Source organism: Rattus norvegicus, chromosome 5, assembly GCF_036323735.1.
Source record: "Rattus norvegicus strain BN/NHsdMcwi chromosome 5, GRCr8, whole genome shotgun sequence".
Lineage (NCBI taxonomy): Eukaryota > Metazoa > Chordata > Mammalia > Rodentia > Muridae > Rattus > Rattus norvegicus.
Genome location: NC_086023.1, coordinates 61,972,311 through 61,995,670, shown reverse-complemented (window position 1 = coordinate 61,995,670; position 23,360 = coordinate 61,972,311). Strand labels below are relative to the sequence as shown.

The following is a 23,360-nucleotide window of genomic DNA, read 5'->3' as shown; positions in this document are numbered from 1 at the left end:
CCTTTTGTCTTGATTGCCAAGAGTAAAGCAATGTATGCTTTAGGACTTACGTTTTTAACTTTGAACTATGCTATCTAAACTCGAGTTTTCTTTCCCTGTTCATGAAACCTCAATGTAGAACCTCAGGTTTTGTTTGTTTGATTTTTGAGATGGTTTTTCTTCATAGCCCTGCCTGTCCTAGAACTCACTTTGTAGACTACACTGGTCTTGAACTCAGAGAAATCTGCCTGCCTTTGTCTTCTGAGTGCTAGAACTAAAGGTTTGCGCCACCATACCTAGCCCATTGCTTCAGTTTTTAGAATTAAATTTATATATGTACTTAGAACAATATCTGGTAGGTAGTATATGGTGTGTGTGTGTGTGTGTGTGTGTGTGTGTGTGTGTGTGTGTGTGTGTGTTTTATGTTTTCATTTCTAGCACGATTGTTTTCCATGGCATTTTCGTAATACTAATTTTGGTTGTCTCTCTTCCTCCCTGCTGTGTCCCTTTACCCCTGCACGACTGTGCCACACATCACTTTCTACTTTCACATCACATGCTCTGATACCTTTCTTCATGGAAGCCTTTTTCCTCTCTCCTGGCTCCTTTCTACTTCACTGATCGAGTCTAACACTCACCCTTACATAAATACACATAAAGAAAAGTTAGAAGCTAGGCTCTGCATACAAGAGAGACCGTATGATACTTGTCACTCTGAGCCTGTGTTAGGTTTTTGGTTTTGTTTTTTGTCTTTTTGGCTGTGATGAAATACTACGGCTAAAAGAAATCTGGGGAGGAAAAGGTTTGTTCTAGCTTACATTTTTTTTCCTTTTCTTGTATATTTTCGTTATTTACATTTCAAATGTTATCTCCTTTCCTGGTTTCCCCTTTGGAAATCCCCCATCACATTCCCCCCACCCCTGCCTCCTTGAGGGTGCTCCCCCACCCACCCACCATCTCCCTCTCACCACCCCGCCCTGGCATTCCCCTACACTGGGGCATCCAGCCTTCACAGGACCAAGGGCCTCTCCTCTCATTGATGCCCGACAAGGCCCATCTCCTGCTACATAGGTGGCTGGAGCCATGGGTCCCTCCATTTGTACTCTTTGGTTAGTGCTTTAGTCCCCGGGAACTCTGGGTTGTCTGGTTGATTGATATAGTTGTTCTTCCTATGGTGTTGCAAACCTCCTCAGCTACCTCAGTCCTTTCTCTAACTGCTCAATTGGGGACCCTGTTCTCAGCCTAATGGTTGGCTGTGATCATCCACCTCTGTATTTGTCAGACTCTGGCAGAGCCTCTCAGGAGACAGCTATATCAGGCTTCTGTCAGCATGCACTTCTTGGCATCTCCAGTAGTGACTGGGTTTGGTGGGTGTATATGGGATGGATCCCCACGTATAGCAGTCTTTGGATGGCCTTTTCTTCATACTCTGCTTTTCCTCCTTTGTCTCTGTATTTCCTCCTGTGAGTATTTTGTTCCCCCTTCTAAGAAGGATGAAGCATCCACACTTTTGTCGTCTTCTTGAGCTTCATGTGGTCTGTAAATTGTATCTTGGGTATTCCAAGTTTTTGGGCTAATATCCACTTAGCAGTGAGTGCATACCATGTGTGTTCTTTTGTGACTGGGTTACCTCACTCAGGATGATATTTTCTAGATCCATCCATTTGCCTAAAATTTTCATGAAGTCATTGTTTTTAATAGCTGAGTAGTACTCCATTGTGTAAATGTACCATACTTTCTGTATCCATTCCTTTGTCAAAGGACTTTTGGGTTCTTTCTAGCTTCTATTATAAATAAGGCTGCTATGAACATAGTGGAGCATGTGTCTTTGTTATATGTTGGAGCATCTTTTGGATATATGCCCAGGAGAGGTATAGCTGGGTCCTCAGGTTGTACAATGTCCAATGTTCTGAGGAACTGCCAGACTGATTTCCAGAGTGGTTGTACCAGCTTGCAATCCCACCAATAATGGAGGAGTGTTCCTCTTTCTCACATCCTAGCCAGCATCTGCTGTCACCTGAGTTTTTGACTTTAGCCATTCTGAGTGGTGGGAGGTGGAATCTTAGGGTTGTTTTGATTTGCATTTTCCTGAGGACTAAGGATGTTGAATACGTCTTTAAGTGGGTGTTGAGAATTGTTTAGTTCTGTACCCCATTTTTAGTAGGGTTATTTGATTCTGGAGTCTAAATCTTGAGTTCTTTGTATATATTGGATATTAGCCCTCTCTCAGATGTAGAATTGGTGAAGATCTTTCCCCAATCTGTTGGTTGCCATTTTGTCCTATTGACAGTGTCCTTTGCCTTACAGAAGCTTTGCAATTTTATGAGGTCCCATTTGTCATTTCTTGACTTTAGAGCATAAGCCATTGGTATTCTGTTAAGGAAATTTTCTAGACACTTCCTTACTTTCTCTTCTATTAGTTTCAGTGTATCTGGTTTTATGTGGAGGACTTTGATCCACTTTGGACTTGAGCTTTGTACAGGGTGATAAGAATGGATCAATTTGCATTCTTCTGCAACATGCTGACCAGTTGAACCAGCACCTTTTGTTGAGAATGCTGTCTTTTTTTTATTGGATGGTTTTAGGTCTTTTGTTAAAGATCAAGTGACCACAGGTGTGTGGGTTCATTTCTGGGTCTTTAATTTGATTCCACTGATCTACCTGCCTGTCTCTGTACCAATACCATACAGTTTTTATCACTATTGCTCTGTAATACTGCTTGAGGTCAGGGCTGGTGAAGTTCTTTTATTGTTGAGAATAGTCTTTGCTCTTTCTTTCTTTCTTTTTTTTTTTTGGCTTTTTTTGTTTTTTTGTTTTTTCGGAGCTGGGGACCGAACCCAGGGCCTTGCGCTTCCTAGGCAAGCGCTCTACCACTGAGCTAAATCCCCAACCCTGAAATTGCTCTTTCTAACTCTATGTATGAAGTCTACCTTTATCTGTTACTTGACCCATTTCCCTTACTGCTTTTAATATTCTTTCTTTGTTTTGGGCATTTGGTGTTTTGATTATTAGGTGATGAGAGGAATTTCTTTTCTGGTCTAGACTATTTGGAGTTCTGTAGGCTTCTCATATGTTCATGGGCATCTCTTTCTTTAGGTTAGGGAAATTTTCTTCTATAATTGGCAGGATTAATATTGTAAAAATGGCCATCTTGCCAAAAGCAATCTACAGATTCAATACAATCCCTATCAAAATTCCAACTCAATTCTTCATAGAGTTTTGTTGAAGATATTTACTGGCCCTTTAAGTTGGGAATCGTCACTATCTTCTATACCTATTATCCTTACGTTTGGTCTTCTCATTGCGTCATGGATTTCCTGGATCCTTTGGGTTAGGAGTTTTTTGCATTTTGCATTTTCTTTGACTGTTGTGTCAATGTTTTCTATGGTATCTTCTACACCTGAGATTCTCTCTTCTATCTCTTGTATTCTGTTGGGGATGCTTACATCTATGACTCCTGATTTCTTTTTTAGGTTTTCTATCTCCAGGGTTGTCTCCCTTTGTGATTTCTGTATTGTTTCTATTTCCATTTTTAGGTCTTGGATGGTTTTGTTCAATTCCTTCACCTGTTTGGTTGTGTTTTCCTGTAGTTCTTTAAAGGATTTTTGTGTTTCCTCTTTAAGGACTTCTATCTGTTTACCTGTGTTCTCCTGTATTTCTTTAAGGGAGTTATTTATGTCCTTCCTAAAGTCCTCTATCATCATCATGAGATGTAATTTTAAATCCAAATCTTGTTTTTCCAGTGTGATGGGTATCCAATATTTGCTGTGGTGGGAGAACTGGGTTCTGATGATGTCAAATAGCCTTGGTTTCTGTTGCTTAGGTTTTTGTGCTTGTCTCTCGACATCTGGTTGTCTCTGGTGTTACCTGCCCTTACTCTATCTGACTGCAGCCTGTCTTTCCTGTGTTCCTGGTTGTGTCAGAACTCCTCAGAGTCCAGCTGTCTCTGTGATCCTATGATTCTGGGATCCTGTGATCCTGAGATCCTGATTGTGTCTGATCTCCTGGGAGTCAAGTTTCCTCCATGATCCTGTGGTTCTTGGGTATTTCAGAGAACCTCTGATCCTGGGTGTGTTAGAGCACCTGGGAATCCGGGTTCCTTTGGGGTTTGTGGTACTTGGTGCAGAGCCAGCGCCCAAGGTCTGCTCAGGACACTGGTTCAGACCAGAAAGGACAGCTTTACTGTGGGAAGCAGTCTCCATGTTAAAAAGCAATTGTATTTTAGCCTCCCAGCTCCGAAAAATAGAAAAGAAAAAAAAAAAAGCAATTGTATTTTAGCCTTATGTATGTTAGATCAAAAGCAATAGCCTTATGTTAGATCAAAAGCAATAGCCTTATGTTAGATCAAAGCAGCCATACCTAAGCCTGCACCTGCAGTTCTGCTTGAACTCAATAGATAGCATAAATCTGGTTGTCAGGTCGCTTAGCACTGGTGGTCAGGTCACTAAGCAACTCACCCTACTGTTCCCCCCGCTGGCCGATTTACCCAGCCAATATCCTGGTCATCGAGCCAGGCCCATTCTTTTGTGGTTACCTAACCCCTCCCCACATCTTGCTTCTACTAGTATATCATCTGCCTGAGAAAAATTAAAAATTGTCAGCTTGATCAGACCTCTTGACTTCCTGTCTGTTCTTTGCGTCTCTTGTCCCCCATTCTGTCGTAGGTGGACCCCAGACCCTGATCGACTGCCCTGCGGGTCAGGGCAGTTTTCATTTTCACATCATAGTTCATCATTAGGGAAGTTAAGGTAGAAACCCAAGGCAGATCTTGGAGTCAGGACCTGACGCAGAAGCAATGGAGAAGTGCTACTTACTGGCTTCCTCCTTATGGTTTGCTCAGCCTGATTTCTTACAGCACTTGGAACCACCAGCTCAGGGGCAGCACCACCCACAATGGCCTGGGCCCTTTAACATCAATCATCAGTTAAGAAGTTGCACTTGGGTTGTGAGCACAGGCCAACATGGTGGGCTCATTTTCCTAACCGAGGTTCCTTCCTCGATGACTCTGGCTTGTGCTGGCTTGACATAAAACTAGCTTGGACTACCTCGCTTCCTATATTTTCCAGTTCCGTCCATTTTCCAGATTTTTTTAAATTTTATTTGTATGTGCAGGCATATTTGTGTGTACAAATGCACAGCTGTGGGGGTTGGGGATTTAGCTCAGTGGTAGAGCGCTTGCCTAGGAAGCGCAAGGCCCTGGGTTCGGTCTCCAGCTCCGAAAAAAAAAAGAACCAAAAAAAAAAAGAAAAGAAAAAAAAACAAAACAAAAAAAACCCCCAAATGCACAGCTGTTATCTTTCTTTGTGAAAGAATAAAATTCTACTATGTGTGTGTGTCGTAGTCAGGGCATCTATTACTGTGATGAAATGCCATAACTAAAAGGCAGGTTGGATAGGAAAGGGTTTATGTAGCTTACACTTCCAGATCATAATCTGTAATTGGTGGAAGTCAGGACAGGAACTCAAGCAGGGCTGGAACCTGGGGTGGGCAGAAGCCATGGAGGGTGCTGCTTACTGGCTTGCTTTTCATGACTTGCTCAACCTGCTCTCTCATAGAACCCAGGACTACCACCAGCCCAGGGGTGGCACCCCCCCACAGTGGGCTGGGCCCTCCAGCATTGATCACTAGTAGAGAAAATTCCTTACAGCTGGATCTCAGGGAGGTATTTTCTCAGTGGAGGCTCCTTCCTCTCTGATGACTCTAGCGCATGTCAGGTTGACACACAAAACCAGCCAGTACAATATATACATTTTCGTTATTCATTTTTCTGCCGGTGAATATATAGGCTGACTTTATGTCCTTGCTACCGTGAATAGAGCAACAGAAAGCATGGATGTGCGAATATCTCTGAGGAGGGGTATCGAGCTATTTGTGTATATGCCCAGGAGTGATATTGCGGAGTTATATGATTTGTAGTTTTAGGGTTTTTTTGTTTGCTTTGTGCTTTTTTGAAGCCTCCACAATGATTTCCGTGGCACCCATTCACATTCTCACCAACAGTACATAAGTGTGGGAACACAGACTGCCCCCCCCCCCTTCGCTCCTCATCCACTACATTCAATTCTTATTGACAGGGTCTCCCTTGGTAGTGGTACCTATTTTGGAACTTATTGTACATCCCAAGGTGGTCTCAAACTCATGGCAATCCTCCTGCCTCGGTCTCTTGAGTGCTGGGATTACAGGACTGAGACATCATTCCTAGCTTTTTAACTTTTAGATTTTCTTTTCAAGACAGGATCTCATTATGTAGTCCATAGAACTTGCTGTGTAAATCAGGCTGGCCTAGAATCCACAGAGATTGGCCTGCGTCTGCCTCTCAGGCCCTCACACTGTTGAGCTAAAGCAGTCCTCTTGCAGCCTCTTGAGTAGCTGGGACTGGAGGCTCAAAGAAGAACAAACGTGTAGAAGTTCAACGTCTTCAAACTTTGAATTGCAGAGAAAAGCCACATATGCATTAATTAAAAGTAGAAAACCACATTATTCCCTCACAGTGTTTATAGATTAAACAGAAGAGAACGAGAATTGATTCCTAACCTTTCTTTCATTTCTCTTTGTATAGCCATAAAGTTTAATTATTGTTCAGAAAAACAATTTTCTCTGAAAAGCTGTATTGGTTGTGTGTGAGTTGAGGTTATTTGGGAGCGATAAGACCACTGGGAAACTGTCACCCTGCTTTCTATTCTGAAAATGACAGAAAGCCTCATTTTAGTCTGATTGTAAAGATGCATGTGTGTTCAACTGGGAGACAATAAATACAAGATCAAAGTTATAAACCTAAGGGCATGCAAAGGGAGTTGAGAGGAAAGAGATCTCAGGAATGCCCAGAGTGGAATGACTGACTGGAATCTGAAGGTCTCTTTAGTCACCTTTGTCCTTTGCTCCATGTGTAGAGATGTGTATGAACTCAGTGTAGTCGGAATTCCCCATTTTGTCAGTATGTGCTTCTATGTACCACAGATCCAATGCGCTCATCTGTAACTGCTCATGTCTGTCATCATCAGCTTAGGCGTGTGCTCATGCCTGTATGGTGTCCAGGGAGGTCAGAAGGGGCTTGGGATCCCTGGAACTGGAGTTACAGATATGGGTGCAGGAACTGATCCTGGGTCTTCTGGAAGAGCAGCCATTACTCTTAACTGTGGAGCCATTTCTCTGGCTCCCAGCAATCACTCTATCATCTTCTGATGTCCTTTTCAGGATCTGTGTGTGCTATTTAACTTTTCTTTTCTTTTTTTTTTTTTTTGGTTCTTTTTTTCGGAGCTGGGGACCGAACCCAGGGCCTTGCGCTTCCTAGGTAAGCGCTCTACCACTGAGCTAAATCCCCAGCCCCGCTATTTAACTTTTCAACAAACACCTTGGGCAAATGCCGAGAGCACGGGGGCCATGCCTTTATCCATCACAGCATCCAAATAGTCGTCAGCTGGGTTTTTCTCCCATCGAGGCCAGGGTAAGCATGTGAATCTTCTCTGTCGACGAAACCATGCATTGGTCTTTGTAATTCCCGGATCTGTAACTGTTCGCACATGGCAAACACTGGATGTTGCCTGCTGGGGGGCTTCTTGGTGATCTGGGTCTTGGCCCCTTTGATTGACCTGGTGGTTTCATCCCAGCACAACTATGAGAGTCAGCATACCTTGGTGAAACCCTTGCTGTCATGACTCTTCTCTTTGTCATGTTTCTTGTCCTTCTGCATTAGTGCCAAGGGAAGAATATACAACAAATGGGCACTTACTGCTAAGGGTCTACCTGCTCAGCTCAGGGTTCTCAAGGGTTAACTTTATTCCCATCTTTAGGGGCTCACAGTCTAGAGCTCATTTCTGTCAGCAAAACACATCTCAGTGAGGAAACTAAAGAAACCAGCAACCAGAATACCAGCTTTCTAGTTCTGCTTATCCCTGAAAAGGAAGGGACTACAGAGCCGAGGAGTGTCCAGCAGGTGGCAGTGTGATGTGCACTAAACAAACATCCCAAGACCCTGACTTTGGACAAGTTTAACTTCCCTGAGGCTCGGATTCCTCCGTGAGATTCTCTTGGCCTGTGTCCCTCACAGCAAAGAGCATATGGGATAATGGACAAGACAATACTGTGAAAGATACAATGTTACTGTATATCTGAGCTCGCTAGTTGTCATGGTCAATCTAGTCCCCCAGGGCTTCCCACAGAAGACTGTTTCAGTCAGCTTTGTACTTCTGCTTGCTCCATCCCCATCACATGACGGAGCCTTGGAGAGAGCTTACTGGAAAACAGCTCACGAGATTCAGGGCTGGCTTGCCCTTGGGACTGGGTGGGAATGGAGATTGGTGTTCCTTAGTGTCTTCTGTACCCTTCTTCCTAGCATGTCCCATGCCTGTACAGAGCCATAGTGCCAGTGGGATTGACATGAGGGGTGGAGGTGAGTGTCTCAGAGAATTTATGGGAAAAAATCTCTGGCACAAAGAATAAAAGAATTTTGTGAATCAGTGATGGGAGAGTATGACTGAGTCCTCAGGCTTGTGAAGCCTTCCTGTCCCCATTCTGACCCCATCTGCAGCAGGTACTTCTGTTGTTTTGCAGCCCTCTGGGAAAGATTCTTGGTGAAGGCAGTTTGTAGCAAGTTACCTGCAGGGAGGATCTGATGAAACAGGTAGAAGCTGACCCATTGTGTGGGAGGTTCGGAAAGATGGTGCCTCTGCAGTGTCCCCAGGGTCCCTCTGTAGTGTCCCAGGGTCCCTCTGCAGTGTCCCCAGGCTCCCTCTGCAGTGTCCCCAGGGTCCCTCTGCAGTGTCCCTGGGCTCCCTCAGCTTTCCACCTGAGTCTTTCTGACTTCTTTGACTTCCATCTTCCTACCAGACTCTCTCGAAAACCCACTGACAGTTTCTTTGTGTGAATCTGATCAACGCTAGCCTGTTTATGAGCCTGTCAGATACACACAACAGGAACCATATAGATGTATTAGCTATAGTGATCTGGGGATCCTCCAGAGACCCCGCTTCCCGTGCCACACTTTACCTCTGCCTTCACCTTCTTGTTAGGTGGCTTCCCTACGCATCATTCTTCAGTGTGAGAACAGTAGTCTCTACCTCTGTCACAAAGGCTGTTCTGTCCTTGTCCATGTCGTTACTAACCTCTTTACTCATCTACCTTGGAAACGAATACTATCTAACTAAATCTGGTTATTACTCCGGTCTGTGTGGGGTCCCAGTGTTATGGCATGTGTGGAGGCAGGAGAACAGTTTGCAGGAATTGATCCTCTCTCTCCACCATGAGGATCCCAGACATTGAACTGAGGTTGGCGGCCAGGCCCTTCACACCTTTATTGAGCCACCTGGCTTGCCCTCCCTTTCCTTTAGCACTCGTCTAGAGATCTGATGGGTTCTCATCCTTTAGTTAGCTTTTGATTCCCTTCAGCTATGCCAGCGGGGTCTCTGCTTCTCTGCACTCTTCTCTGAAACTTGTATGCTCACTGCCAACTCTGCTGCCTGTTTGACAGGCACTCTAGCCCTACTGTACCCCAGCGATGGCTCTCTGGGTAGCTTGTAACTAAGTTGGAAACACACGTGCTAAGCGGTTATTTTCCAGCAAGCTGCTTCAGTGGCATCCTTAGCTCAGGCTTGCTCTCTCCTGTCAAGTGAACTTTGTCCTCACGAGAGGCTCGGTGATGGCCGGGATATTACCTCAGGGCACCTTTCTCGTTATCTATGCAGAACTTAAGCTCTCCTTCTAAGCTTACTCATTTTAACTTTTTATGTCTACACTTTTACATGTGTGTTGTATATGTATGCATGTTTTTGCATATGTATGGGTTCATGTGTATGTGTGTTTGGGCGTATATGTGTGTCCTTTTGGGACATGAAATTCTTCTTTAGAATGTGCGTCTATCAACTCATATTTAGAAACACTGATTTATACAGGAACCTTTTTTTCTAAAAATGTTTTTTACATTTAATTTTGTGTATGGGTGTTTTGCCTGCATGTATGTCTGTGTGCCACATGTGTTTAGTGCCCAAGAAAGCTGAAGAGGGTGTTGGTTTTCCTGGGACTGGAGTTAGAGACCTTCTGAGCTGTCACATTGGGTAAAATAAAAAAAGTAAAAATATTTATGTACACTTTTATCTTTATCTGTGTAATTACCTTTCCTAGTTCTCTTTATTTTTTCATGTAGATTTGCGTTACTGCTTGGTTTCCTTTCTATCAGCCTGAAGGAGGACTACCTTTCAGGAATTTTAGGGCAGGTTTGCTGGTGATGAATTTTCTCAGTCTTTATCGAGGGATGTCTTGATTTCTCTTTTAGCGTTTTGTTTGAGACAGAGTCTCACCGTGTAGACTGGCTGTCTTGAAACTCAATATGTAGACCAGACTGGCCTTGAACATCCAGATATCCACCTGTCTGTGCCTCCCAAGTGCTGGGATTAAAGTCGTGTGCCACCATAACCTGGCTGCCCGTTTTGTTAGTGTCTGGTTTCAGCTGTGCTGAAAGTCCTCTAGACTCCCCCTCAGATTCACAGGACTCCAATCCATCCTCCTCCTGCCTTAGCCTCTTTATTGCGGGGATTACAGGGGTGTACTGCAATGGCGCCTGCACTTCTGATTGGAAGTTTTTCTGGGTGTAGAATTCCCCTCCAACACTTAGATTGTGTCACTAGGTCTTTCTGACCTACATGGCTTCTGATTACAGGGAGGTTGATCTGTCCAGCTGTGGATGTTTTTATTGTCCCACACACCCACCTGAAATTTCCTTTTCCTTCCTTTTTAATGCTGTGATTGAACAGAGCTTTTCACATGCTAGAGAAGCACTTGCCAATGATCTCCATCACGGAACTTTTTGGTTTACAGATTAGTAAGGTCTCTCATCAAATTTGGGGAGTTTTCAGTCTGTTCATTGCCTCTCCTTTCTCTCCTTTTCATCCCCGTTCATTTCTGGGTGCTCGGGTATAGTACCCAGGCTTTATACATTTTTACCCCCTTCTCTCCTGTTTCTGGAGCTTGCATTATTGTGTTTCACAGGTCTTAAAGGGTTTCTTCACCTTCCTTTAATCTTCTTTCTCTCTCTGTTCCTCGAATTGAATAATATATCTTTGCTGATTTTTATCTGTCTTCCTAATCTACTTATAGTACTATCAAAATTTCATTCAATTGTATTTTTCAACTCCAAATATTCTATTTGTTGATTTAAAAATTCTCACTCTTTATGCTTTTTGTTTTGTTTTGTTTTGTTTTTTTACACCCTCCCCCAGTCCTTTGGTTTTTCAAGACACAGTGTTGTGTAGCCCTGGCTGTCCTGGAACTCACTCTGCAGCCAGGCTGGCCTCCAACTCAGAGATCCCACTGCCTCTGCCTCTGGAGTGCTGAAATTAAAGGTTTGTGCCACCATTCAACATACGTTGTTTTCTTATATGCTTGAATGTATGACTGTGCACCACACTTATGCAGTGCCTCAGGAAGCCAGAAGAGGGCATACAATCACCTATACTGAAGCTGCAGACAATGATGAGCCTGCAGATGCTGTGTCCTCAGAAAGATCAGCCAGTGCTCCTAACTGCTGAGCCATATCTCCAGCCCCAGCCCTGAAAATCTTATAGCTGCTTGGGAACATTGATTTTAGTATTCTCACTGGATCCATAGCCTCTCCAGGAAGCTTCCCTTTCTTGACACAGGCATTAAACATCTACTAAAAACCAAAATAATACAACTGGAATTAGGAGAGAGGTAGAGCTCACTTGTCAAGCTGTTTGAATCTGTAGAGATGTTCAGGTGATAAAGGCCTAGCTGTGGCCCTTCTGCTTCCTTTCTTAGCCTGTGTTTTAGGGAAAGCTGACTGGACATTGTTCAGATCCTTCAAAGAACCCCCTAGGCAGATTGATGGATATGATCATAAAATAATCAGTCCTGGAGCTGGAGAGATATCTCAGTGGTTAAGAGCACTAACTGCTCTTTCAGAAGACTTGGGTTCAAATCCCAGTATCCACACGGCAGCTCACAACAATCTGTAACGACAAGGTCTGACGCCATCACACAGGCATACTTGTAGGCAAAACACATTAATTTAAAAAAAGGTAAAGATGTCAGTCCCATTGCCAGGTATGGTGCCACACACATTTAACCTAGCATTCAGGAATCAAAGGCAGGAAGATCTCTGTTAGTTTGAAACTAGCCTGTTCTACCTAATGAGGTCCTGGATAGCCAGGGCTACATAGAGAAAATTTGTCTGAAGAAAAATAAGATTCAGCCCGAGGCTAAGGGTATAAGGGTATGTATAGTTAAGTGGACAACACTTGCCTTGGAGTGTTTGTGGCCCTGGGTGTGGTCTGGCCCTGGGTTTGGTCCCTAGTGCATATCCTGTCATCTGTAAGCACAGAAGTCCAGAGAAACCTCAGAGATCTATGGGTTGTGGGCTCCAAGAGACCTTCAAGAAAGAGAGCGTGCATTTTCTTTCTCTTGATGTCATGGATAAACTGAGGAGGGGGGGGACAAGAGGCAGTCTAGAGTTACCCAGCAGCAGCACAGGATGTGAGTGATGATAGGGTACCAGCCATCAAACTACAGCAGACGGACAGCACTCAGAAGTGGAAGACGAGGAGAGACTGGAAGGGCATCACAGAAAGGGACAGCCTTTCAGTTTCCTCTTTAGATGGGTATTGGAGATTAGGAAATCTCAGCCTCAGAAGAGGCTGAGGAGAAGTGAGGCCCAAAGAGGCTGCAGCTCCCAAGTCATAGTCAGATGTCCTGACAGTGAGCTGAGAAGTGTCCGGAAACCAACCAAGTGGCTGAGTGACTGAGGTGGCCAAGTCTAAAGACACTGTCATGCAAAGCCACAGTTCTGTCATTACAAAATCAATCCCCTTCCCTCTCACCTCCCCCCCACCAAAACTTGGCCAGGCAAGAAAATCAAATAAAGGCCCATCAGGAAACATTCCCTAGTTTACTTTCATAAAGTTCTCCCTCCCCTTTTTCCCTTTCTCCTCTCTCTCTTTCCCTCTTCTGTTTGTGTGTGTGCACACACGTGTGTGTACATGCACCCACACTCACACGCACACACACACACACACACACACGCACACGTGCAACCTGGTTTCTAGGATCTTAGGGACTCATGGGCCCAGAAGAGTGTGTTCCGTGCAAACATGGAGACAGGACAGCTCCTAGGTCCGGTGTGTCCACAGACGCCAGAAGAGAAGGCCGGTCCAGGACATCCAGATCCTGAGGCTTTAGGTCTCAGGGAGGACACAAGATAATATTGAACCCCAAGTGAGTGAGATCACTCTAGAGCTCCCAATGCAGAAGATGCCTGGGTAGGATTATGTAGGGTGTAGACATCTTTGTCAACTCACCCATAGCAGACATCTTTGTGAACCAGAGCCCCTGGTTTGGGAGTAGGAGGAAGAGCCTCCCACAGGAAGTGTATCACGTTAGAGGGCAGGAGCCTTTGCCACTGTCTCTGCCCCAGGATGAAGAGTGAGTCAGAAACGTCCTGAGAAGCCCCCGGTCCACCTGTGTGGAGCCAGGCCCAGCAGAGGGCAGCCATCCTTGTGGCCTCAAGGTTGTCTTGGGCTTCTCTCCAGCAGTGTGGCTGGCATATTTGAAGTCGGCCATTTCTGTAACCACAAGGTTCCTTCCTCCCTACCCAGACCCAAGAGGAAAAGGCAGGAGCTTTGAGTAATATTAGAGTTGTCTAGCAGGGACAGGCAGGTGAGACGCCAGGACAGACAACCCTAGAAAATGGTATATGGTTCAAGGAACAAGAACTATGTTTAGTGCCTGTCAGGGAGCCCAGGTCCCCTGTCAGCATGCTCTGGCTACATTCTTTGTGTCCAAACTTTAAAAAAAAAACTTTTTAAAAAAACTTTTTATTTTTTGTAAGTGTGTGTGTGCATGGGTGCAGATTCTTTGTGAGGCTGGACTTGTTGGATTCCCTTGAGCAGTCTCGAGCTGCCTGATGTGTCCTGGGAACTGAATTTGGCTTCTCTGTGAGAACAGGAAGTGCTCTTAACTGCTGAACCATCTCTCCAGCCCACTTGGTAGCCCAACTCTGTTTTTGGGAGTGTGCCTAGTCTCGCTAGTCAGAGAGTCCTCAATCTCCTCCAAGGAATAAAGTGTCTCTAATTCAAAGAGAACACCGAGACAAGTGTGCTAGATCTCATGTTGACAAGCTTCTGAAGAGGCCAGGCTCTCTCTCACAACAAAGGCCCATCTTTCTTCGCAGACAGCTGGGCTGTGGCTTCTGGTGTTGCTGTTTGTTTGGGGTATATGTTCCAGAATTCCAAGAAGTCAGAGCTTACAGGGAGAAGGGGTGAGCGTCAGCTGCTGAGGCTGCTTGGCTTTCCTGGATGATCAGGGCCCTGAAGGAGGCTGACAGTGCCACTTTATTCCTGCCTGCACCCAGGGTTACTGCTTCTGCTCAGAGGCCATATTTTTAAAATACTTTATTTTTTTCATAATACTGTCATTACAAAAAAATACAAAAAACTACTATAAAAACATTCAGGGGCTTGTCAAAGTGAGAAAACCTAAAGACCCCACCCCAGGACCAACTGAAGCAGTTTTCTCCCAGCTCCTTCACTATTCGACTTTTATACAACTGTGGGAGTGGGGTGGGGTGAGGGTCACACAGGCAGAGAGGCTGGAAATTTCCGACACAGCCTCCAAGAAAAGTAAGAAATAAGTAGCTTCACATATCGCAAAAGTGGGGCTTGGAAGTTTGGGGTGGCTAGGCCCTGAGTTCAGAGATATGGGAAGGAACCTGTGATCCTGAATCTCTTGGTGGGGAACAGCTGCCACCTGATCCCAAAGCCCTTTTCCTTCCTGGTGATGGCTGGGAGATGGGTCCTGCCCCACCTCTTAGCTGTGGTGGATGGTTCAGGCCCTCCTTTCTTCTCTCCACCCCTGAACACTCCCCAGAGCAGCTGAGGGGGACAGATCCTCCAACTCTGTGGGGTGTAGGCAGGGCAGCTGTTGGGAAGGCTCCTAAGGGTTGGCTCACCTCCCTGCCCCAAATGAAAAGTGTCTCGTGCTCAAATGACAGCCTTGTTCATCGGTAAGGGACCTTCCTACCTCCTGTCCTTTCTTGTCTCTCAGAGAGACACGGACCATTTTGGCGAGTGCTTCATGTGCACGAACACTTGTGCAAAATAGCCTCGGACACTACAGACCTGGGGGTGGGGTGGGAAGCGGTGTCCTTTCTAACTTCTTTCTCCAGAAACAGGAGGAAGCCGAGGGGAAGGGAGAGGAAAGGTGTTAGCAAGGCTGAGAAGGGGGAGGACATGCTATTTACAGGCAGGACAAGGAATCTATAGCTCCGAGTAGCTCTCAAGTCACTCTCCAGCCACTGCAGTGGGAACTGGATTCAAAGCACGTGACAAAAAAATTGACCCCTGGTCTGGGCTAGTTCTCCCCACCGCCCTCCCATTCCCCCAAAGCAGCCCAGCTCCGAAAGGGGTTGTCGGGAAGAGGAACATTTTCCTGAAAATCAGTGGCTTCTTGCATTTTAGGAAAGTGCCAGTGTCCGGTGGACATCCAGCCGGGTCCACATGAGATTGGTGAGTGTGGGGGTATTGCTGTGGTGGGCTCCAGACAGGCTAGGGAGAGCCTAGGAGCAGGGTAGGTGCTGTTTAAGGATCTGCCGTGTCTGTGGGGTTAATCTGTCTGGGAATCGAACTTTGAACTCAACAATGAGGTCTCCCCGCTGAGTGGGCACCTTGGGGAAGGGAAGTCCCTCCCCACGGAGTCTCTTCACGGTGCCTGGTTTAATAACATCATTGCAGGGTAAAGGGATCACTCGGCCATCAATGGTGGGAATGTTCACGGTGCAGCCACACAGCGCCTGGAAAAAATAAGACAGAGTGAGGGAGAAGTAGGCAAAGAGTGGAGAGGAAGGAAAATGGTCCACATGGGAAAAGAACATGGCGGGCAGCAAGGAAATGCTTCCTATTGCCCTCTGACTGACAGACAGACGTAGACACAAGTGCGTACATGCACACACGTGAACACACACACACACACACACACACACACACACACACACACCCCACCTCCTTGAGGCTGATGAGTGCACTGTAGAGCACGTTGGTGCCATCTCGGCGAAAGTGCGCATGAGGCTTGTCTTTGAGCACGAAGACAATGTCGGCTGGGATGTTGTCGGGTGTGGCATCGCCCTCTTTGGGGAAGGTAATCTTGGTGCCCTCCTTCCAGCCACGTTTGATGACAATGTGCAGGATTTTGTCCTCGGTGCGCACAGTTCGCCCATCGGGGTTAAGGCGTCGCCTTGTGATCTTCATGCGCTTGGTGGAGCCGTGGTAGATCTCCTCCAGGGACACCCGCAGCTCATGCACCACAGGGGGGTCCTGTACCTTGCGCCGGGGGTACAGTGGTTCTGGGGCTCGCCTCGGACCCCTACTCAGCCCATTGAAGCCAAAGCGGCCAAAGGCACCAAATGGGTCCTCATCTTCATCCACATCCATGTCATCTGGGTCAAAGCCACTGAAAGGCCGAGTGGAGCGGCTGCTGGCAAAGAAGATATCGAAGGGGTTGGAGCCACCAAAGAAGGAAGCAAAGGTGGCATGAGGGTCCCCGTGAAAGGTGTAGTGAAAGGAGCCACCGGAGCCACCTGAGGTACCACCGCCGGTCTTGAGGCCTAGAGGGGAGGAGAAGTTAGGGGCAGCGTGGCTCATCCCCGCCCCGGCCCAGTCTCTTCCCTTTGCCCACTGAGCTGGCTCGGGGCCTACAGGAAGAAGCAGTCCTTGCCCACACAGAGAGGACTAGACTAACAGGATGAGAAAGGCTTCAGACAAGATTAACTTCTACTCCACTGGATGTACATTTAGGACTGTGTACATGGCCTGGTGCGGCAGTCCGTAATCTCAACACGCTGAAGTCTGGGCAGGAGGGCAGTGTTTTAGGCTAGTCTGGGCTGTAGACTGAGACCTTGTCTCAAACCCAAACAGGCCGAGTTAACCATAAATGGGGAAGCTCGGACCAGGAGGCTTAGATGATGTGACTTACATTATGTAATTGTTTCCACTCACGTCCAAAGATTCCTCATAAAGGTGGGGTCGCTGGCCTCGTCCGTTATGTTACATGACAGGCCATACCTGACTCCCAGATCTCTACTTCTCAAGACACACAGGGCTGGGGACAGACAGGGTTTGACCACAGAGCAGGCCCATCAGTGAGCTGTCCTGAATTACATGTGGACACAGTTTAGAGGAAGCCCTACTCTGCTTCATCTCTCCCTACGTTTTGCTCAAACTGGAAATCAAGAGTTCTCAAAAAAAAAAAAAAAAAACCCAAGATTTTTTCTAGAAAAAAATGTAAATTACTTTATTTGCATATTGTGATCTAGTATTGTACAGCCCCAGGGACTGTCAGTCACATATTGTACAGACATAGACTATACTGGACCAGCTCCCCGGAATAACAGCACACCAGCCCTGCATCCCACATTTAATGTGGGGCAACCATCACATGTCACTGGCATCATGAAAGGGATGACTCCAGCTGCTCCCTCTTGTTTAAGGGACTTGGATTTCTGGATGGCACTGTCATGGTGGGTGTTTGATGGCGTGGTAGGAAGTATGTGGATAGGATTAACACAGACTGACCCAGAATATGTAGATCCAGGGGTGGGGCCCAGGCTAGGGGAAGGGCCCCTCTCACTGAGTCTCATTTGTTTATTGTTCTGGGGGTGGGACCTAGGGCTCTGTGCGCTGCTCTAGACAAGTGCTCTAGCACTAGACTACGTTCTTAGCCTTCTATGAGGTCTTTTATCTAAAATTTCAATTAGCCTTGGGAACCTGGGCTTAAATTATTTTATTTCATGGGACCACTAGGACAGATTTGGGTTTCATTAGAGAGTCTATTTAAGTAGCAGGCACTCGGGCTTGTGGCAGTTGCCTCTTAACTCCTCTCCTAAGACTTGGGGGTCTGTTCTTTTTCCCTGTTGAAGGGCAGTTATGAAGCAAGTCTAAGAAGCCAGGCAGAGCTTGTGGGAGAGCAGGAGGCTGGATTGATGTCAACAGAGGGTAATTCTCACTGTGGGATTCCTGCTCCACCACCCACCCCACTTCAAGCAGGGAACAACTTGTCCCAAGCCAAACCAGTGCTGCGCACAGACTCTGTGTACAGCATTCTGGCTGGCTGTTGAGGAAGAGGCATGGTGGACAGCAATATCACTGACTTTTCAAGGCTGCTTCTCCCTCCTCCAGCCCCAGAGGTTTTCCCTGGGCTGAGGTGCACTCGCTCTACACCAGAACTCAGTGTCTAGGCCTAGGGTCCGAGTCTGGGTGTTGCCTTTGTTTGGGCTTGGTCATCACTGAGGTGGGGGAGGAAGTTTCTGGGTACCTTCTCCCATTCCTTCCTAAACAAAGGTTGGGTTAAGGGGAGGAGTGAGTGCAGTTCTGGGAGCAGCCGACGGAGGTGTGCTACCTGCACTGCTTCTCTTCTTTTCCAGGTCCAACACTCCCCATCCTCCCAACTTAGCTGGGAGAGTGCCGGGGCCCTGAGCAGGTGCCTGGTCTCTCTGAGAATTGACAAGTCTGGGAATAATCAGGGGAAAATGGGACGAGCTCGAAGTGTGCAGACTAAAATGGGGTGGGGGTGGGGGTGGGGGTGGGGCCGAGAAGATGGGGCACAGGGAAGAGAGGGGCAGAGATGAACAGGACACAAAGTGAAGAGGGGGCACAAAGAAGATTCTCTTGAGCCCCTGCACTTAATCAGGTATGGTACGTGCCATTCAGCCTGCTTCATTCTTACGGGAGGCTGGGGAAAGCAAAGGGGACAGTGCGAAAGAGGGGAGGATGTCATTAGGAGGAAGGACAGTTCTTCCCAGGAAGGAGAGTCCTCGGCTGTGACAATGTCTCTTAATATAGCCCGACAGGTGCCTATGGCTGGCGGGAGGCAGGCGCCCCGAGGGGCAGGCCCAGAATTAGCAGCTACATCATGCCTGTGGGATGTGCTGGGAGGAGCCACCCTCTTAGAGGCTTTATTTGGGCCTTTCCTGATGCCTGCCCAGTGCATGGCCACCAACTGCCCTAGGGAAAGAGTAAGATGCCAGCAACATCTCCCTTCCACTCCTGGATCCCTGCCACTTCCTCTGGGAGGCGAATCTCTGTTCTGCTGGCCTAAGTGGCATTGGGGGATGGTGGCAACAACCATATCCACTCAGAACTCTAGTAGTTAATTCGCTGGCTATTCAAGGGCCAGACTTTTATGCTGATGAATGTAAATGCCGCCCTCCGAGAGTCACAGGCTCGAGCTTGCTCTCTCTCTCTCTCTCTCTCTCTCTCTCTCTCTCTCTCTCTCTCTCTCTCTCCAACCTTTCTGATCAGCCAATGAAGCGGCGGCGACTTCAGGCAGGACTAATAAGGCTGGGAAGGAAGGAAGGTGGGAGGAGGGGGAGGGGGAGAGGGAAGGGGAAGGCCTTTGGCGAGGTCTCCAGGCCTCTCTAGGGCCAGATGGGGAGAAGGGAGGGAGAAGAGAGTAGTGGGGAGGCCAGGTAGTTGAGTGAGCTACTCTAAGGTAACTGGCTCGTCCCGGACTCCAGACAAACACAGGGGTCTGGTTGCTGTCACCTTACCTTCCTCCCCATACTGGTCATACAGGCTCCGTTTCTTAGGGTCACTCAGCACGTCGTAGGCCTCGGCAATCTCCTTAAACTTCTCCTCAGCGTTGGGTTCTTTGTTCTTGTCTGGGTGGTACTTCAAGGCCATCTTTCGATAGGCTTTCTTGATCTCATCTTCGTTGGCCCCAGACGGGATTCCAAGAATCTTGTAATAATCTTTTCCCATCACAGCCACTGGACCGGTGCTGGGCTCCTTGTTTCTGAAAGAGCCCAGGGCCAACCTTTGATGCCCTGTTCTCTACAGCCCAGCCCCACTCCTGATGATCCTGCAATCCTTAAATGACTCCCGTATGACCTTCAGTAGGTCATGCCTATTCTCTGGGCCTCTGTCTCCCCATCTGTAAAATGAAAGTTTGGGGCTAGATGATGTCTTCTGGTTCTGACATGAACCATTCCATGATTCCTTTCTTAGCTTCTGGCTGAAGATTGTGGCCCACTTCTTGGGGCTAGGCCGAGGCCCAGGCCCTCAGGCTAGCCTGAGGACCCCTGAGAGGCCCTTCTGAGTGAAATGGCACTGTGGACTGACAGACACATACAGAAGCTGGCGAAGGTCAGTGCACAGAGTGAGGTCACCTGAGCTTCATAGTCTCTCCTACGCCACACCTCAGGCATGATGCCCAGGCTGAGGACAGCTGGGGCAGTAGCCCAGGATGGGGAACAGGCTCCAGTCTCCAGCCAGCTGAATTGGGGTATGGGAGTTTGGAGTCTTTTCTGCCATCAGGGACCCCAGATCTCTCTGCCCTTGCCCCCCCAGACTATGCCAAGCTTCACATGTGACTCAGATCACAGAGTGACTCACAGCCTTTGGAAACTGCTGTTTCTAACACCCTCATTAGCAGGGGGACACTGTCTTTCCCCCAGCCAGGGTAACAGTTGCCTTTACTCATTTCCCACTATTTACACACTCAAGTGTGACTACTTGTCTGTGCTGCCTAAGCACCAAAGGCAGTGAACAAAAGCCTCAGAGGAAAAGCCTTCTTCAAGCCTAGGTGCCAGGAGACAGATGGACACTAACCTCCATGTCCTAAATACCTTTGCTGCGACCCCCTCCTCTGCGCATCCTGACATTTTATGATCTGACTCCAGGCTAGGCTTAAGACTCCTAAGTGGGGTTCAAGGACACCAAGCCAGGACTCTAACCCTCTAACCTGCTCCCATCAATGGACCTGTGGAGGACATGAAGGGAGGGGTCATGAAGGAGTGGCCAGACGCCATTCTTCAGCCTTTTTGAGGTGTAGCCAACCCTTGCTAAAACAGGGAGAAACAGAGTCTTTCTAATAATGTCCTGGCAGCCACAGCTGAGGCCTGCTTTTCTGCCCCTGACTACTTCATAGTAGTAAAGTGTACAAGGTGTCCTGGCCGGAGTGAGGGCTGTGGCAGTTCAGGGGGCCCCAGGTAGGCAGGGAGAGTGACCTTAGCTCCTGCCTGCTGCAGGTGGCTAGGTTGACTCACGGTACAGGGAGTCACCTCACTCTGACAAAGAGAAGGCACTATAAAGGCGGGTACTCCCCCATTTCCCCACACCAGCATGTCACGCCTGTGGGGGAGACTGGAGTTGGGGGAGGCAGAGAAGAAAGAGCATCTGGAGGAGGGCAGCCATTTTCGGAAACGGCATTAAAAGCAGTCTGAGAGGGAGATGCGGTGGTCTGCCATCTTTGCCTCAGCCCACACTTTCTTTCTTCCAGGACTGGAAGAAACCTAGAACAGTGACAGGGTGCCCAGGGAGCTCCAATGGCTTCTAGGCAGAGGGCAAGCATCACAGCTTACCAGCCCGCCCCCCTTCATCACCTCTGCACCACTGCCAGCTTCCTCTCTGGCACCCACCTGCTGGCTGCTCTAGACCCATAATTCTCTTGCCTCTACAGACACAGGGCAAACTCTCAGGACCTGCCTCCTTTCCCTCCATTCCACCCGCCTTCCCTCTCCCTCCCCACAAGCCACGTGGCAGGATAACAAAGGGGCCCCAAGGCATGGCTCTGCCTTTGATGAAGAATGAGTATGTCAAGGTAGAGCTAGGGATGAAATAAAAAATGAGGACAGATAGCAAGAGGGACTGTCCAGTACAGGGAGGAGAGAGGTGATGAGAGATGACAAAAGGAAAAGGCTGAAGTGGACCACAGGATACTGATGGGTTGAGAGGGAGAACCAAAGAGCTGAGATGTTCAAGATATTTGTGGGAACATGAGTTTGAGAGAGATGAAGGACATGGGGTCCGATTCATTCAAAAGTACAAGTGAGGTGGCGGGGGATTCATGCACACAGCAGGAGATGAGGATGAGAGGGAGGGAGGAAGGAGGCAATGAAGGGAATGGCTGATGTGGAGGACCTGACTTGGCATGGGTATGAGCGCCCTTCTCAGGAGGGACTTACCGAAACTTTACAAACCCATTCAGCGTCCACGCTCGAAGTTTTAAGGGCTCCAGCTGAATTTTAAACATCAAGCTGGCTAAGAAGTCTTCTCCCCAGAAGTGTGGGAAGCTCCGGAAAGCTCCTCGAGCCTGCAGTGGGGGTGCTGCTGGGGGTGGGCAGGACAGCACTGTGCGCTTAAACATGCCCAGCCAAGCCCCTCACCTCTGATCGCTCCACCGGAGCCTGCCTGGGACGCTGTAGCTCTGGAAGCCACCTCCTCAGATTCCCACAGGCCGTGGCCCAGCAAGGCCTGTCTCGTGCCCCAGAAGCTGGACCTGATCCCCAGGTGTAGAGTGCAGTGAGAGGGTCCAGTGGCCACCTGCTCTCGGGTACAGCAGTGTCTGGCTGAATGGTGTGAGCGCCTGGACGGCTGTGTGACAGTGAGGCCGGAAGTGACTGTGTGTAGTTGTTGAGTGGCAGCGTGTGTACCTGTGACAGGTGTGATGATAGTGAGGGCCTGAGAGACAGTGAGATCCTCTCGCCTGTCTGGGGAGGACCCAAGCCCAATCCCCAAGAACCTACTCAATGAAGTCACTGACGGGGAGTCTCCTCCCCCGCAGATGGGCGGGGAGGGGCGGGGCAGAGCGGAGCCTGGCCCGGACAAAAGGCGCGGCAGGGAGAGGAAGGAAGGGGGTTCGCGCGGGGGAGGGGGTCGGTGATGTCACCCCAGCTGGCTGGCTGGCCTGCTCAGAAACGCCTCTGCCCGGCGCAACCCAATCCGACCCGACCCAACCCGACCCTTGTCGCCGACACCCAGCACCTGGCAGACCCCGAGCTCCCAGGCCCCTCACCCCAATGGCAGGGCAGACTATGGGCCCACGGTGTCCCAACCCCCCATACCAGGACCTGTCTTCTCGACGCCCCACACCCGGGACCCCCGAGTCCTCGTTCAGCGCCCTCACCGGTGAGGAGCTGCGGGCGCCGCCGCGGTCCTTCTATCAGCCGCTGCCCCCTCCCCCGGCTCCGGCTCCGCCGCCTCCACTCGGGACAGGAGTCGCCTGCCCGCCGGCCGCAGACAGCGGGACCGGGAGCCCGCCCCCACGGCTCCGCCTCCTCGCTTTCCATTGCACGGTCTACCCGTCACTCAGCTCGAACTCTGCTGTGATTGGATATCTCTCAACGAGCGTCCGGGAGATAGCCACCTCTTCACCGCCCCTGTCACCCGGCCACACGCGCACACATTCCGGGCAGTGATTGGTGTGGGTGTGATTGGTGCCCTCTAGGATCAATCAACCACACCTCTTCTCCATCTCGTCGTGTTATTGGTGAAAAGGACATAGGGAGGCAACTCCAGGCGCCCTTTGATTTTATTGGCTCGTCCCTGTGATTTTGACCAGTGGGGGCAACTATATTAGTCCAGTCTCCAGTATAAGAAGGTGAGACA

The 23,360-nt window shown here is 48.5% G+C and overlaps 1 protein-coding gene across 4 annotated transcripts; it reads right to left on the bottom strand.

The window, feature by feature from the left end:
* Window positions 1-13,783: 13,783 nt before the first annotated feature.
* Dnajb5 (DnaJ heat shock protein family (Hsp40) member B5) lies at window positions 13,784-23,034 on the bottom strand. 4 transcript variants are annotated; one of them, NM_001415952.1, is made up of 5 exons: window positions 22,879-22,965; window positions 21,938-22,405; window positions 19,523-19,767; window positions 15,981-16,582; window positions 13,784-15,772 (listed from the first exon to the last, which is right to left on the bottom strand). In NM_001415952.1, the coding sequence occupies exons 2-5, from the start codon at window positions 22,117-22,119 to the stop codon at window positions 15,539-15,541; spliced, it is 1,263 nt and encodes a 420-aa protein (NP_001402881.1). In that variant the 5' UTR covers window positions 22,120-22,405; window positions 22,879-22,965; the 3' UTR covers window positions 13,784-15,538. The 4 variants fall into 4 exon arrangements, with proteins under 4 accessions (NP_001402881.1, NP_001101474.1, XP_063143913.1 ...); NM_001108004.2 differs by having other exon boundaries at window positions 21,938-22,082; XM_063287843.1 differs by having other exon boundaries at window positions 14,361-15,772; window positions 21,938-22,079; window positions 22,879-23,004.
* Between the last annotated feature and the right edge of the window lie 326 nt (window positions 23,035-23,360).